At 38.8% G+C, this 16765-nt stretch overlaps 1 protein-coding gene and 2 long non-coding RNA genes across 3 annotated transcripts; 1 reads left to right on the forward strand and 2 right to left on the reverse strand.

Moving 5' to 3' along the window:
• Positions 1-2641: 2641 nt before the first annotated feature.
• On the reverse strand, positions 2642-3566 carry LOC127084731 (arabinogalactan protein 1). The gene has a single exon (XM_051025239.1). It carries the CDS (start codon positions 3431-3433, stop codon positions 2777-2779), a length of 657 nt encoding a protein of 218 aa, XP_050881196.1. The 5' UTR covers positions 3434-3566; the 3' UTR covers positions 2642-2776.
• Positions 3567-4228: 662 nt separating this feature from the next.
• On the forward strand, positions 4229-5477 carry LOC127084732 (uncharacterized). Its single transcript, XR_007788776.1, has 3 exons — positions 4229-4365; positions 4578-4634; positions 4726-5477. It is a non-coding gene; the product is annotated as an uncharacterized LOC127084732 (long non-coding RNA).
• A 996-nt stretch (positions 5478-6473) lies between these two features.
• LOC127084733 (uncharacterized) lies at positions 6474-8102 on the reverse strand. The gene is made up of 2 exons (XR_007788777.1): positions 7586-8102; positions 6474-7471 (listed from the first exon to the last, which is right to left on the reverse strand). It is a non-coding gene; the product is annotated as an uncharacterized LOC127084733 (long non-coding RNA).
• Positions 8103-16765: the final 8663 nt, after the last annotated feature.

Genomic DNA, 16765 nt, shown 5'->3' on the forward strand with positions numbered 1-16765 from the left:
AGTTCTTTCTATTTGTATTTATTTTTCCATATGTTATTTCGATTATGATCATTGTGAATTCACAATATTAATGATTAATAAAGTGTGATACTTGGGATTTTTGCTCTATTTCTTTGGCTTATTTTCATTAGATAAACATCAGATTTTAATCCACAGATTCTACATTTTCATGTCGCTATGTCTCCATTTTGTTATCGATACATTCATTGTATTTCGCCGCGTTATGACCATTTTCTTATAAATCATTTATACCATATTTTAACATGAAAAAGCACTTTTCCAAAGTTCAAAATCTCAACATATTTACACCGAAAACATTCATAACTCAGTTTCGACTCTGACCCGAATCAACATCAATCACATAACATTGACATAATACAATCCAATCAAATTTTATAATTCCAACATCAACATTTACAACAATTCATCATTCCAGCATCAGTCACAACATCATCATACCACACACATACAATTCAACAAGTAATTGATCAATTCAACAATTACCAACTATCACAATGATCATGAATATTGAGAAGAAAAACACAAAACTTACATGGTATAATCTACCCACCATCATCATGTTAACTATTGGATAATCAGAACCCTACCCTTACCTTAGAGTTCCTAGCAATAGATTCTTTGGTCTTCAACAATGGTGAATTCTCCTTTTGAGCCCTAACCTCTTTTTCTCCCTTTCTCAGTTTCTTCTCTTTTCTCCCAATTATTATGTGTTCTCTATTTCTATCTCGATGTCCCCTTTTCTATTTTTATTATAACTCTTATTATTATTATTATTATTATTATTATTATTAATATAAAATATCATATAATTTTAAGTTTTTAAAAACATTAAAAAAAATTCAAACAATTTATTGTTGAAATAAACAAACACTTATATTAAATATGTAATGACTTAACATTGATATACGTTTTATAATTGATAGACATACATTTTTATATAATAATATAAACTAAAATATATAAATAAAAATAAAATTACATAAATATATAGTGGGCTGGGTACCAAGATGCCCATATCCGCACCCGTACCCGCTTTTTTTATGGGTAATTATCCGAGCCCATGCTCGTACCCATTTTTGTGGGTTTTTACCTTATCCGTTATGGGTAAATTTGCAGGTGACCATTGGGGATGAGTCAAATTGTCATCCCTAGAGATAGAGTAAATAAAGAACACCGTAAGGTACGACGCACTTAAGTGAATTATAGAACATCGTAAGGTACAATGCACTTAAGTAGAATACGAAATATGGTAAGATACCACGTGCTTAAGTGATTTTGGTATATCATAAGATATGGGTCACATACACTTAAGTGGACTTTTTAGCTTACAACCCAGACAAGTGGTTCTATAAATAGAACCCTTGTGCAGAAGCATTTGTGCATATGAAATTTCGTTTCTCTCTCTCTCTCTCACTCAAAGCCTTCATTTATAGTAGCTAGCACTGAGATTGAAGGAATTCGTTCGTGTGGACTGAGTAGAGGCATTGTCACCATTCAACGTTCGTGATCACTCCTTAGATCTGCATCAAAGGTTTCAATCGCCACAAGAGGTAACGATTTTATCACTGATCATGCTCATTCGTAAGGATCACTAAAGGAGAAAATTTTAATTTCCGCTGCGTTTTGGATCGTTATTCTCCTTCAGGTTCACTCTGCACCGTCTAACGGATATCAACGCCACCGTTTCCAGACCAAAATTCTCCAACTACATCCATTTATGGTTCCTGAACGAAACATATCTCATGCCCCTTTAGTTGTTTCTTCCTCACGATCTTCACAAAAATGTTTCAAACCCACAATGATGAATCATAAAGAGAGCTTACCCATCTTTCTTCCTATACTTTTTTAGCAACTCTCTTGCCATCATTTGCATTTGCCTCAAATGTTGGTATGCCATCATTCACAATTTCAATCACATCTTGAAATCTAAATATGCATTTTATTTATGCACTTTATCTATCATAGTTTTTACCTTTGAAAATTTGTACATTTGTAGTATATTGATTTAAAGTTGTTCTTTCATTTGCCATTGCAAAAGAACTTAATCTAATCTGATTCTATGATATCAATTTATTGGAGCAAGATGAGATATCTTGAGAATAAAGAAAGGATGGATATTATTATAGAAAATAATGTAAGCCATACTTAGTTTTAACAAACAACTAATCTTTAAACAAACTTATAAAAAACTAAATAAACTTAGCTAAAAATGTTCCATAACAAGTAAATTATCAAAAAATGATTATCACACATTAGACATATATAACAAAGTTTGAGGATGTCAAAAACAATTAATATTAAAATTGTCTCATTATAGTCATAATATCAAATCTTAAAAAAAAATTGGGACAAAATATGCACTATTTTTAAACATATTATTAAGTTGCCCTTTTTCTAAACTTATTTTACACATTAGTCCAATGAAAATTCACATTTATGATATGCCAATTTAGTCTTATTTTAATTTTAAAATTATAAGAAGTGGCCAAATAATGGGGTTTCATTAGAGGCCTTTTATTACACTGTGATCCTTAATCTGAAATAAAATCATGTGCAAATTCAACTAACAATAATAATTAAGTAAAATTAACTAACTCATCTTGCTGAAAAAAGACATAACTAACGTAACTAAAAAGTTAAATTAATTAACAATAAATTATTTATCCATCGATGAGGTGATAAACAAATAAAAATAATTCAAAAAAATGCGACACAAAAATAAAATAAAATAAAATTACAAAAATAGCAAAATGCCTCAAAAAGACAAGGCAACCAAGAGAGCCACGCCACCCAAAACAACCGGAGCCCCGGAAATTGATCTTGAACCCGAATCGTCGCCGATAGGACCCGGTGAAGAAGTTTCTGGTGAAGAACTCGACGGTGCAGTTCCAGGCGGCGATTTGTTAGACGGAAGTGTCGCCGGTGAATCTGCCGGAGTAGCCGAACTTGAAGGGATACCTCCCGAAGAAGCCTCTGGTGGAGAAGAAACTGATGGTCCCTCTGTCACCGTTGGTGCCGCAACAGGACTACTTACCGGAGCCACCGCTGCAGTTGGCGGAGGAGTGGACGGAGATTGAACCGGTGGCGAAGACACATTGGTGGATGGACTGATAGCCGGAGAAACCGAAGATGGTGGCTGAACAGTCGGAGATCTTGCCGGCGGTGAGGTAGACCCAGATGGAGAGATCGCCGGAGTTTGTGAAGGCGGAGATAAAGTTGGAGACTTTGCAGGGGATGCTTTAGAAGCCGTGGGAGACTGTACCGGAGAAACCGAGACCGTAGAAGGTGGTTTCGACGGCGGTAGAGAAACCGGTGACTTAGGAGAAGAAGCCGGAGCATTGTCTGCAAGAACCAAAACCGAGGATGTTGTGAAGAACATAGAAAGTAGTAAGAGTGAAAGCAAGTTATTCATTTTTGGAGTTTTTGAGAATTCGGAAAGTACGAGGATGAATGAAAAAAATAGGTAGCAAGTATGTCGGAAAATAGATACAACAATGTTGGAATTCTAAGTGATCGTGTTTGTGTGTGTTTCGAGAAACGTTGGTGTTGGGAAATTTATAGGATGAGAGTTTGGGAGCGTAGAGAACTAAAATGTGACCGTTGCGATGGTTCACATGGTATGGCCAGTAAAATAGCCGTTGATTGTTGGTGTCATTGGACCGATCTGACATGTTTTGTTTGGATTCTTTATATGGAGATAAAACAAATTAAACAGCCATCTTTGGATTAGATTTATGTTATTCTGATCAATATTTTATTGTCATCTTTCTTTGTTCCTTTGGGTTGGGAAGGGTTGTGTTGCAGTGGAATTGGAGAAGGGATAATGTTGAAGGAAAATAGGAAATAGTCATTTTATTCTTAATTGTATTAAGTGAGTATTATTACCTCTAATCTTAAATATAATATTCATTAACAAAATCATAAGAATTAAGAAAACTGAAATTGATAATAAATTCATTGATAATTATATTATTTTATAAACTTGTTTTTTAAAAGAGAGTAAGAGTGTGAGTTTAGTTTTTCATGATATTATTTACAGAAATGATATGCTTACACTTGTTTATACACCTACATCGTATCTACAGTACAATAAGACTGTTTTTTTTTTTGTAATTCATTAATTTAATGGGGGTAAATTGGTCATTTGCACTTTAGGTTTTAGGATAACTCAAACACACACTCATTACTATAGTGTACGCTGAATAGTTGAAGTTGCTCTCTCAAAAAGTGTAGTTGCGCTCTCCGTCTCCATCTCCGTCACCGCGTCTCCGTCTCCGTCACCGCGTCCTTCCGTCTTCATCTTCTACGTGTCATCCTGTTCGTCTTCATCTTCTCTGTCTTAAGGTTAGATGGTTACACTTCCACCATATTTACAAGAACACTGGAAATTTAGGGTTAACCCCTTTTAGGATGCCATTTACAGTGGAACCAGAAGCACGTACAAGATTCCTTTGAAATTTAGGGTTTAGGTTGAGTGATTTATGGGTTTCTTTGTTTTTTTAATTCCATGGTTGTAGTACTAATTATGTGTTTTTTTGGTTCTGTTTTGTTATTAGGTTGAGTGATTTATTGCCGAAATTATGACATCATCAAAAAATGGCGACGAAACTGAAGTAAGTAATAGCATAGGTTTAAACTTTTATTTGTTTACATATTCTAGTTGGTTTGCGTCGTTGGTTAATCAAGTTTTTTCATGAATTTAAGGTGCGAATGAGGCATAGATGTATCTCGGTGAATTTGAGCAGCATCAATGAAAAGTTAACAAAAACTCAACGTGCTCACATCGAATGCACCCCATTCAAATGGGCGATGGATATTTCTAACAACTTCTCAATCTCAGGTGGTTTATTATGGGAGTTGGTAAGTAGATGGGACGTACGTAGTAGGGGATTTAGGGTTAGGGATAGAATAGTTCCCTTTACTCCAGTTGATGTTTCTTTTGCTCTTGGATTGTCTATTGTTGGTAAGTCTCTAGTAGTAGAAGAAGATCAACAATTTGAAACATGACATCTATTTAAAGGGGCTGAGGTAACCATTAACAATATTCGCAAACAACTTCGTTGCCATAAGAAAAAATTAGTTAATTTTGTTAGACTTTACATATTACTTGCATTTGCGGAGTTTTACTTTCCCAAAACAGGGAATAAGGTATTTACGGGATTTGTTAAACAACTTCAGTTGTGTTGAAGGAGGGAAAAAAACAAGGCACAAAGACATTTAAACGGGTGTGCTGCCATATTGCAGGTAAATATATTATACTACTTTATAGTTCCATCTTGTGTTTTGAAACTTTGAAATTTTGAAATTTTGAAATTTACAACTCCTAATATTTGTTACAGATTTGGGCATTCAATCACTTATCTTTGGGGAAAGCACCAGCTGTTTCTAGGTTTAGTTTTCCACGTGTATTGAATTGGCCGGTTATAAGTATGCAGAAGAAAAATATTGAAAAAGAATTTGAAAAAAATATGGTAAGATTTTGTGTGTTTGAATTGAGAAAATTAGTTTTTCTATTGTTGTGTGTTGATTGACTTTTTTTTTGTTAGATAATTGATAGAGTGGTTGCAACAGAAGAAGAGCTAAAATATGACATAGTCAATGCTACTGTATTTAAACAAGGACAACAGTTTGTGGATGTTATTGATTATCATAGATTGGTGGATGAGAATAATGATTTCAGAGGATAGCAGTTCTTGAGTATGAAGTGATGATGATGAAAGAGGCGAGAGTTAACACTCCGTTTGAGGAGGAGGTTGTTCAAGATGATCAACAACTTGTGAAATTTATCATTGAAGATGAAGTAGGAACTTTGGCTAGATATGTTGAACATAACACTTTGTCATACCCCAAATTTTTCCATACCCTTCACAATATTCGTCTGGCCCACTATGGAGGTTTCGGGTGCCTGAAAGATTTATGGTCCTGATTCTTTAAAGGATATTCAGTTAAAGCTTCATGTGTTCTGGATCCTCTGCTCTGTTTTTATTATTATTATTATTATTTTATTATTAGTGTAATAGCACGAGTCAATTAATTCAGAGGCATATGGTCCATGACCAATCGTCCCTACAAGTACCCGTCTAGTTGACTAAAAGTCAGTTGCCTAGCCAAAAGTCTCTTTTGAATTTTCATCACATTCCAAAATTATTTTAATCATGTTCTGAACAAATTCAACTTAGCCAAATACATTCTAGAAAGTCATTCAAGACTTTGAAGGTTTGGTCATTGTTGTGTGGATTTAGCTTTCCATTTAGTGGCTACGGTCCTAGGCGCTTAAGGTCGGGTATCCAGGTTTAATCCAAGTCCATTTTATCATTCACATTTCATAAAATAAAAAAAAATCTATTTTCATCACATTTATCATTCATATTCCATAAAAAAAAGGAAAACCCAAGAAAAAGAGGAGTACTTAGTCAGTGACGTGGAAATAATCCGCATGATGCCAAACGGAGAAACAAGTTGTGTAGTTCTTTCATCATTACCAGGTGGGCCACGATAATTACGTTGTTGCGTTAAGTTTTGCATTAAGGCAAGTGGGCACCTATAGGTCTAAAGCATTACATGTCATATTTTAAATATTACATATCACAAACCATGCTCTACCACCCTTTCATGTGTCAGGATCTTTTTTTCGTTTCATCATGACATATGCTTTGCTTTTCTTCCAAAGTTACTATTCCTTCGGTAGCCTTCAAAGATGACGGTATTATGCTAAGCTATCGGAGCTAGCAGTGAACGAGTGGCTTCCTATGATGCCCGTGGAGAGCCATAACCTGCTAGTATTCTTCACACTTACGGTTATGAAGTTAGTACAAACTTTCTGCTGGTAAAGGATCATCCAAGGAATCTAAAAAATGTACAGCATTCACTTGCTACAAACCTCAGGAACCTGTCAATGGACCTCCGATAGAAGCAGGCAGCATATTCGAAATGGCTGCAAAATAACCCAACAAGTAGCATGGTAGTAATCAAATGAAGATGCTAACGACAACACTCCCAACTGCAACCGGAAAACACCGAGACATGCGAACCAACTGCAGCCAAACTGCACAAACGAAACCTATAACAAACATCTAGCAACAACTCTTAAAGTCAATACCTTAGCAGCAATGGTCCCAGCTACCGCAACAGTTTCAAACAGCGGAATATGCATATAAGGTCTCCGGTGAAACCAACATATGAACCTGGGATGCGTGCTAGTCGACTGACACACTACATGTATCAGCAATAACATAGACCCTAAGATAACAACATTGATTTTTGAAGGACCGTGTTTCCATGTTTTGGATAGGTTGACTAAAAATCAAGTGTTTGCCACGGGACTATAACGAACCGGCCAATTCGCATCAGTGCGTGAACCCGCACCGTTATCCTGCAGTAAATGACACAACCGGCAACAACTACATATCAGCTCAATTGGACTGCATATTAACCCATCAAAATGATGATCCTGCAAAAAAAAAAAGGAAAACTGTAATAAAGTGACTAAGACATGTTCGGTAAAAGTTCTGCATTTTTTATGTTCAAAGCCAAAGGGTGCGTAATACAAGTGAACGATTAAAACCTCCAGCCAAAACCAAAGTTGGGAAGAATGCCAGCTTATATCCGTTAAAACAATATAGGGGTAGCGGAATGCTTGAAATCCTGTCGAGTACCCCCCACACGCGAAGATCGTCGGCTAATACTCACAGGGACCACTCCAAGTCGACGGATGCAAGAGACCCAACTACAAGACAAATCCACCGGTTTCTCTTAGATTTGACACCTAGCTAAATTGGTCTCCACAATATATGGGGAAAATTCTCTCTAACGGATTGATATTGACATAACTGAACAGTTCACTAATTGCCACGAAATCCACCTTAATCCTGAAGGACTTCCTATAAAGAGGGGCGACATCATTCTATAAAAGGGGTTTTTTTTTGCTGGGTTCCGGACTCGATGGTGACGCTGCTAAAATGCTCGCATAGTTCCTACTCAAAGAAAACCCAAGCACAGGAAGTAACTCAAAGTTTCTCACTGAAACTTTGGAGCAAGCCAGGCCTTTTGTTTTTGTCCTAGGCCATTTGGCATCGTGTGCGTTTCCCTGGCCTTTGACAAGGCCTTACCGCGTTTGTGCCTTTTGATCTGGTATGAGGAGTTAGTATCCTCATCGGATGGAGGAGGTTGAGTCAATAAAAGTTGACTCCCTCTATGTCACTTGGACCTGCGCCCTTTGGGCTTCAGTGAGTTTGGTTTGGGCTAGATCTGCCTTAGGCTGTGTAGGAGTTTCCATTTCCTTGTTTTTTTTGTGTGCTTACAAAAACACTTGATTCAATAACTTGTATGTCATCTTGCTAATCAAATGTTTCATTTTACTAATTAATTTGTTATTTAACTAATTAATAATGTACGTAACTAATTATTTCTTTCTATTATTGTATTTAGTTTAACTTAATTAAACGTCCAATTGTGTTCGAAAACTTGTTTGGGTTATTATCTTGGGTTTACTCGATTTATGTACTTGTATACATTCCTTTTGTTAAATAAACCATGCATTGTGTCATACCCCAAAATTTGCCCGTTAATATTACAAGGCATTTTTCAGGCACCAACTTATTTTGCAAGGCCCTGACATTAAAGGAACAAAAGTCCAGCTCACAACAGGCCCAATCCAGAAAATGACCCAGACTAGCTTGCTCGCTAGGCGAGCAATTCCTTCGCCTAGCGAACCCCTCGTTATGACACTCGCCCCAGCGAAGCGCCAGATCCAGAAAAAGCCCAAACTAGTTGGCTCGCTAGGCGAGCAATTCCTTCGCCTAGCGAAGCTTGCGAATATCAGAATTTCTGGGCTTCATTCTGAGCCCATTAGGTCACAACAAGAGCACTATAAATAGCCAAGCCTTCAGTCACGAAAAGAGGGAGAAAAACGGAGACAGAGAACGGAAACGGAGAAAGGAGAGCCCTAGCAAGCAAACCCTGATACTCACTGGAGGCAAACCCTGAAAGAACTCGGCGGCACCAAGGTCTATCTCTGCCCAATTCAATCCGATTTGCCGATTCGAAGTCACAACTCAGTTGCTAACAGGTTTACATTGCTATTATTGTCTTATGTTCTTAATTTGCATATGACTTTATGATTAGATTTATGAAATATCTTAAGTTTGGCATGTGAACTTTAGTATGTACCTGCATACCTTAAATGATTAACCATATAATTGCAGTAATGAAATCTGTAACACCCCAAGACAAATAAGACACTTATTTAATTTAAATTAATATTTAATTTATTAATTTAATTAAATAATTGGAATTTTGGATTTATTATTATTATTATTTTGGAAAAATATATATATGTTGGAATAAGGAAAAGTTCTCATTTGGAAAAGCATTTCACGTGAAAACAAAACAGAGAAAGCATCGTGAAAAGGGAAAAGGGCAGAGAAGAGGAGCTGAAGAGCAAAGGTTGGAGAACGAAAGCTTGAAGCTCAAAGATTCTGCCGGATTGTTAAGGTAAGGGGGGTTTATCGTCGGTTAATGGGTATTATGGGATAATATGTAATGGGTAGTGATAAGCCGTTGGTTTAACCCTAATTGGGACTGTATATGCTGAAATTGATATCGGATAAACGGTGTTAAAATCTGTAAATTGATTCGATAGTTGTGTGAGTCGTAAATGTTAGACTAGGGCACGAATCCCAATCAAAAACTTGAATCGGCGCTACCAATTTACAAGACAAATTGTTCTGTTAGAGATGGTTTTAGATGAGGAAACGGCCGGAAAACCGGATAAGCGTAAGCTAACGGAACCCTGGAATAACGCAGAAAATCTGAGTCTGCGCGCGAGCGGTCGACCATAGGGTCGGCGTGCGCTGACCCGTGAGGCACGCGCCGACTGCATGCGTCGACGCAAGGCATTTTGCGCTGACCCGTGAGTTAAGCGTCGACTGTATGCGTCGACGCAAAGGGCTTTTGCGCTGGCTCCCTCCAGTTGAGATGGATATTTTAATGTTGTGTACTTAATTGAGAGCTGGCCTATGTTGACACATGATGTGATAGGGATTATACCCCGCTGTTGTGGGCAGTATAAGTATTAGAAGAGAGTGCTAATACTGTGTTTAATTGATTTACATAATAATGATGTGATGATGATGTATGATGGTATGCATAACGATGTGAATATATATATTATGCCTGTGTTGTGAATGGACTGTTGTATGGCTTAGAGTGTGAGCTTATGTCCGTTGTGAATTGTTGTTGATGCTGCATTGCTAGATGATTAGCGTGCATAGCATAGCCTTTGGGGCTGTAGCTAATTCCCATAGTGAGGAATTAGTGAGTGAACCATTGTGGATTTGTTGTTGATGTTTGCATACTAGATGAGTAGTGTGCATAGTCTAGCCTTCGGGGCTGTAGCTAATTCCCATAGTGAGGAATTAGTGAGTGAGTCACTAGGTCTCGAATGAGTGGGACTAGTGAGCTTAGTAGCCGTATCTGGAGGGATCGGTGAGCTTGAACTATATGTTCAAGAATAGTCGGTACCGCATTTCATGGAGTCTCATTGCATAATGAATGCATGGCATAGCCTGTGGGGCTGTAGCTAATTCCCATTGTGAGGAATTAGTGAGTAAATCGTTGTGTTGTGTTGTTGGTGTTGAATATGGTTGAGGATGATACATATGATATATATATTATTGTTGAATATGATGTTTGGACGGATATTGCCGTTGCTGAATGCGTAGCCTGGTTAGGGTGAATTGATGTGTATTTACTTAGCATTACATGTTGTTCTATAATGCTTATTATATTGATTGAGGAACTCACCCTTACACCTATTTTTCAGGTAACGAGAAATGAGTTGCATAGAGACTAAGGCTTGGAGTCTAGTGTAGTCTCCGTAGTGGGTCATGCTCTGATAGATGTAACATCGGGAGGGAACATTTTAAATGTTTTATTGTTGGTGGTGAACCATTTTACATGTAATGTGTTACATGTTTGATATGATTGAATTGACTTTATATCCGCTGCGAAATTATGCAAATTGCTGTTTTGAATAAATAAGAGCATGACTAAACATTTTTGGTGTGAAATAATGTGTGACACCCTTGGTGCATAAATTACTCTGATTTTGTATTGCTATTTTAAATAATTATTTGGGGTAGTTAGTAAGGGTGTTACATTAGTGGTATCAGAGCATAGTCGGTCGTGTCGAGTCGTAATTATTCTGTTTCCCCTGTACGGGATAGGTGTTGTGTAACCCTATCAGTACTTATTGTTTTAGTTTGTTTGGGTTTTCAGAATAGAGATGGCTGGAAGAGGTAGAGATGATGCTGCAATTGCTGAGGCTCTGGGTATGCTAGCTGGAGTGCTTGGAGGAAATCAGAATGTTATGGGAATGGGAGCTGCTCGTCAACTGAGTGAGTTCCAGAAGAACAATCCTCCAATGTTCAAAGGAGCATACGATCCAGATGGTGCTCAGAAGTGGTTGAAGGAGATTGAGAGAATCTTCAGAGTAACTGAGTGTGCTGATAACCAGAAGGTCAGGTTCGGTACACATATGCTGTCAGAGGAAGCTGATGATTGGTGGGTTGCTACCCGCACTGAGTTGGAATCTGCTGGGAATGCTGAGATTACTTGGGCTGTGTTCAGGGAGAGATTTCTGAGGAAGTATTTTCCAGAGGATGTCAGAGGGAAGAAGGAGATAGAGTTTTTGGAATTGAAACAGGGTAACAGGACTGTTACTGAGTATGCTGCGAAGTTCACAGAGCTGTCAAAGTACTATACTCCCTATAATGAGGCTGCTGGAGAATTTTCGAAGTGTGTGAAGTTTGAGAACGGGTTGCGTCCCGAGATCAAGCAGGCGATTGGATATCAGAGGATTAGAGTGTTTTCTGACTTGGTTGACTGTTGCAGAATTTTTGAACAGGATTCCAAGGCTAGAGCAGAGAGCTATCAGCAGAGGGTTGATAGGAAGGGTAAGAATCAGATGGATCGTGGGAAACCGTATGCAACTGGCAAAGGTTTTCAGAAGCAGAGTGGGATGAAGAGGCCTAGTGGGGGAGACTCTAGTGCTCCTGTTAAGTGTTATAGATGTGGTCGGGCTGGACATCGTGTTCACGAGTGTACCAGTGCTGAGATGAAGTGTTTCAAGTGTGGGAAAGGTGGTCACTTGGCTGCAGAGTGCCGATTGAAGACTGTAACTTGTTTCAACTGTGGAGAGTTGGGTCATATCAGTCCCCAGTGTCCTAAGCCGAAGAAGGAGAACCAGTCGGGAGGCAAGGTTTTTGCTCTATCAGGTTCTGAGACTTCTGCAGATGATCGTTTGATCAGAGGTACGTGTTATATTAATGGCTTTCCTCTTATAGCTATTATTAACACAGGTGCTACTCATTCTTTTATATCTGTGGATTGTGCTGTGAGACTTAAGTTAGAGATATCTGAGATGCGTGGAAGTATGGTGATTGATACTCCTGCAAAGGGTTCAGTGACTACTACTTCAGTTTGTTTGAATTGTCCTTTGAGTATTTTTGGTAGAGACTTTGGGATAGACCTTGTGTGTCTTCCACTGGTGCAGATTGACGTTATCTTGGGAATGAACTGGTTGGTGTTTAACCGAGTTTCTATCAACTGTTTTGATAAGACGGTGATATTTCCTGAGATTGAGGAAGGGCAGAGTCTGTTTCTATCAGCCAGGCAGGTGAATGAGGAAGTGGCAGATGGGGCAGAGTTGTTTATGCTGTTAGCGACTTTGGAGGCTAAAGATAAACTGGTGATTGGTGATCTAGCAGTGGTGTGTGATTTTCCTGATGTGTTTCCGGAAGAGGTGAATGAATTGCCACCAGAGCGTGAAGTTGAGTTCTCGATTGATTTGGTACCTGGTACTAGACCGATATCGATGGCTCCGTACCGTATGTCTGCTGTTGAGTTAGCTGAATTGAAAAGTCAATTGGAAGATTTGTTGGATAAGAAGTTTATTCGTCCAAGTGTGTCACCGTGGGGTGCACCAGTGTTGTTGGTTAAGAAGAAGGAAGGTACTATGAGGTTGTGTGTGGACTACAGGCAACTGAATAAAGTGACGATCAAGAATCGGTATCCTTTGCCGAGGATTGATGATTTGATGGATCAATTGGTTGGTGCGAGTGTGTTCAGCAAGATAGATTTGAGATCTGGGTATCATCAGATACGTGTGAAAACTGAAGATATTCAGAAGACTGCTTTCAGGACGAGGTATGGACATTATGAGTATTCTGTGATGCCTTTTGGTGTGACTAATGCGCCTGGAGTATTCATGGAGTACATGAATAGAATTTTCCATCCGTATCTAGATCAGTTCGTTGTGGTATTTATTGATGACATTTTGGTGTATTCGAAATCTGAAGAAGAGCATGCCGAGCATTTGAGGGTGGTTTTGGAAGTGCTACGGGAAAAGAAATTATTTGCTAAACTGTCAAAGTGTGAATTTTGGTTAGAAGAAGTGAGTTTTCTTGGTCATGTGATTTCCAGAGGTGGAATTGCTGTTGATCCTTCTAAGATAGAAGCGGTATCTAAGTGGGAAGCTCCTAAGTCTGTTGCTGAGATTCGAAGTTTCCTTGGTTTGGCTGGTTACTATAGGAAGTTTATTGAGGGATTTTCTAAGTTGGCGTTACCGTTGACGATGTTGACTAGAAAGGGACAAGCATTTGTTTGGGACTCAAAATGTGAAGAAGGTTTCCAAGAGTTAAAGAGAAGGTTGACTACTGCTCCTATTTTGATATTACCGAGTTCGTCGGAATTATTTGAGGTTTATTGTGATGCTTCATTGTTGGGTTTAGGTGGTGTGTTGATGCAGAGTAAGCAGGTTATAGCTTATGCTTCGAGACAGCTGAGGGTTCATGAGAGGAACTATCCGACGCATGATTTAGAGTTGGCAGCGGTGGTATTCGTTCTGAAGTTGTGGAGGCATTATTTGTACGGGTCGAGATTTGAGGTTTTCAGTGACCATAAGAGTTTAAAGTATTTGTTTGATCAGAAAGAGCTGAATATGAGACAGAGGAGATGGTTAGAGTTTCTGAAGGATTATGATTTTGGTTTGAATTACCATCCGGGTAAAGCAAATGTAGTGGCTGATGCGTTGAGTCGGAAGTCATTACATATGTCTATGTTAATGGTTAGGGAATTGGATTTGATTGAGCAGTTTAGAGACTTGAGTTTGGTGTGTGAGAGTACTCACAATAGTGTTAAATTGGGAATGTTGAAATTAACAAGTGGTATTCTGGAGGAGATCAGAGAGGGTCAGAAATCTGATATGCTTTTGGTTGATAAGTTGACTTTAGTGAATCAAGGCCAAGGTGGTGAATTCAGAGTTGATGAGAATGGTGTTTTGAAATTAGGTAGTCGGGTGTGTATTCCGGATGTTACTGAGCTTAAGAAGAGTATCCTTGAGGAAGGACATCGTAGTGGCTTAAGTATTCATCCTGGAGCTACGAAGATGTATCATGATTTGAAGAAGTTATTTTGGTGGCCGGGAATGAAGAAAGAAATTGCGAGTTTTGTTTATTCCTGTTTGACTTGTCAGAAGTCGAAGATTGAGCATCAGAAGCCGTCTGGACTAATGCAACCGTTGGCTATTCCAGAGTGGAAGTGGGACAGTATCAGTATGGATTTTGTTTCTGGTTTACCAAGGACAAGTAAGAATTTTGAAGCCATTTGGGTGATCGTAGACAGATTGACGAAGTCGGCTCATTTCATTCCGATTAGAATGGATTATCCGTTAGAGAGATTAACCGAGTTGTATATTGAGAAGATTGTGAGCTCGCATGGTATTCCGTCGAGTATTGTTTCGGACAGAGATCCTAGATTTACATCGAAGTTCTGGGAAGGTTTGCAGAAGGCTTTGGGAACTAAGCTGAGGTTGAGTTCTGCATATCATCCGCAGACTGATGGTCAGACTGAGAGGACGATTCAGTCACTGGAGGATCTTTTGAGAGCTTTGTTTTGGAAAAAGGAGGTGCTTGGGATTGTTATTTGCCTTTGATTGAGTTCACCTACAACAATAGTTTTCATTCGAGCATTGGTATGGCACCGTTTGAAGCTTTGTATGGTAGGCGATGTCGGACACCTTTATGTTGGTATGAGTCGGTGAGAGTGCTGTGGTTGGACCGGAGATTGTTCAACAGACCACGGAAAAGATTAAGATGATTCAGGATAAGATGAGAATTGCTCAGAGTCGTCAGAAGAGTTATCATGATAAGAGGAGGAAGTCACTTGAGTTCCAAGAGGGAGATCATGTGTTTCTTCGTGTTACTCCGATAACTGGTGTTGGTCGAGCTTTGAAGTCGAAGAAGTTGACACCTCGATTTATTGGTCCTTATCAGATTTTGGAGAGGATAGGAGAAGTAGCCTATCGTATCGCCTTACCGCCGTCACTTGCGAATTTGCATGAGGTTTTTCATGTGTCTCAGTTGAGGAGGTATATTCATGATCCGTCGCATGTAATCCAAGTAGATGATGTACAGGTGAGAGATAACCTGACTGTTGAAACATCACCTATGAGGATCGAGGATCGAGAGTTGAAGCAGTTGCGGGGTAAAGAGATTGCCTTGGTGAAGGTAGCTTGGGGAGGACCAGCAGGTGGCAATGTGACTTGGGAACTGGAGAGTAAGATGAAGGAGTCTTATCCGGAGTTGTTCGCTTGAGGTATGTTTTCGAGGACGAAAACTCTTTTAGTGGGGGAGAGTTGTAACACCCCAAGACAAATAAGACACTTATTTAATTTAAATTAATATTTAATTTATTAATTTAATTAAATAATTGGAATTTTGGATTTATTATTATTATTATTTTGGAAAAATATATATATGTTGGAATAAGGAAAAGTTCTCATTTGGAAAAGCATTTCACGTGAAAACAAAACAGAGAAAGCATCGTGAAAAGGGAAAAGGGCAGAGAAGAGGAGCTGAAGAGCAAAGGTTGGAGAACGAAAGCTTGAAGCTCAAAGATTCTGCCGGATTGTTAAGGTAAGGGGGGTTTATCGTCGGTTAATGGGTATTATGGGATAATATGTAATGGGTAGTGATAAGCCGTTGGTTTAACCCTAATTGGGACTGTATATGCTGAAATTGATATCGGATAAACGGTGTTAAAATCTGTAAATTGATTCGATAGTTGTGTGAGTCGTAAATGTTAGACTAGGGCACGAATCCCAATCAAAAACTTGAATCGGCGCTACCAATTTACAAGACAAATTGTTCTGTTAGAGATGGTTTTAGATGAGGAAACGGCCGGAAAACCGGATAAGCGTAAGCTAACGGAACCCTGGAATAACGCAGAAAATCTGAGTCTGCGCGCGAGCGGTCGACCATAGGGTCGGCGTGCGCTGACCCGTGAGGCACGCGCCGACTGCATGCGTCGATGCAAGGCATTTTGCGCTGACCCGTGAGTTAAGCGTCGACTGTATGCGTCGACGCAAAGGGCTTTTGCGCTGGCTCCCTCCAGTTGAGATGGATATTTTAATGTTGTGTACTTAATTGAGAGCTGGCCTATGTTGACACATGATGTGATAGGGATTATACCCCGCTGTTGTGGGCAGTATAAGTATTAGAAGAGAGTGCTAATACTGTGTTTAATTGATTTACATAATAATGATGTGATGATGATGTATGATGGTATGCATAACGATGTGAATATATATATTATGCCTGTGTTGTGAATGGACTGTTGTATGGCTTAGAGTGTGAGCTTATGTCCGTTGTGAATTGTTATTGATGCTGCATTGCTAGATGATTAG

This window comes from Lathyrus oleraceus, chromosome 5, assembly GCF_024323335.1.
Source record: "Lathyrus oleraceus cultivar Zhongwan6 chromosome 5, CAAS_Psat_ZW6_1.0, whole genome shotgun sequence".
NCBI classification, from domain to species: Eukaryota; Viridiplantae; Streptophyta; class Magnoliopsida; order Fabales; family Fabaceae; genus Lathyrus; species Lathyrus oleraceus.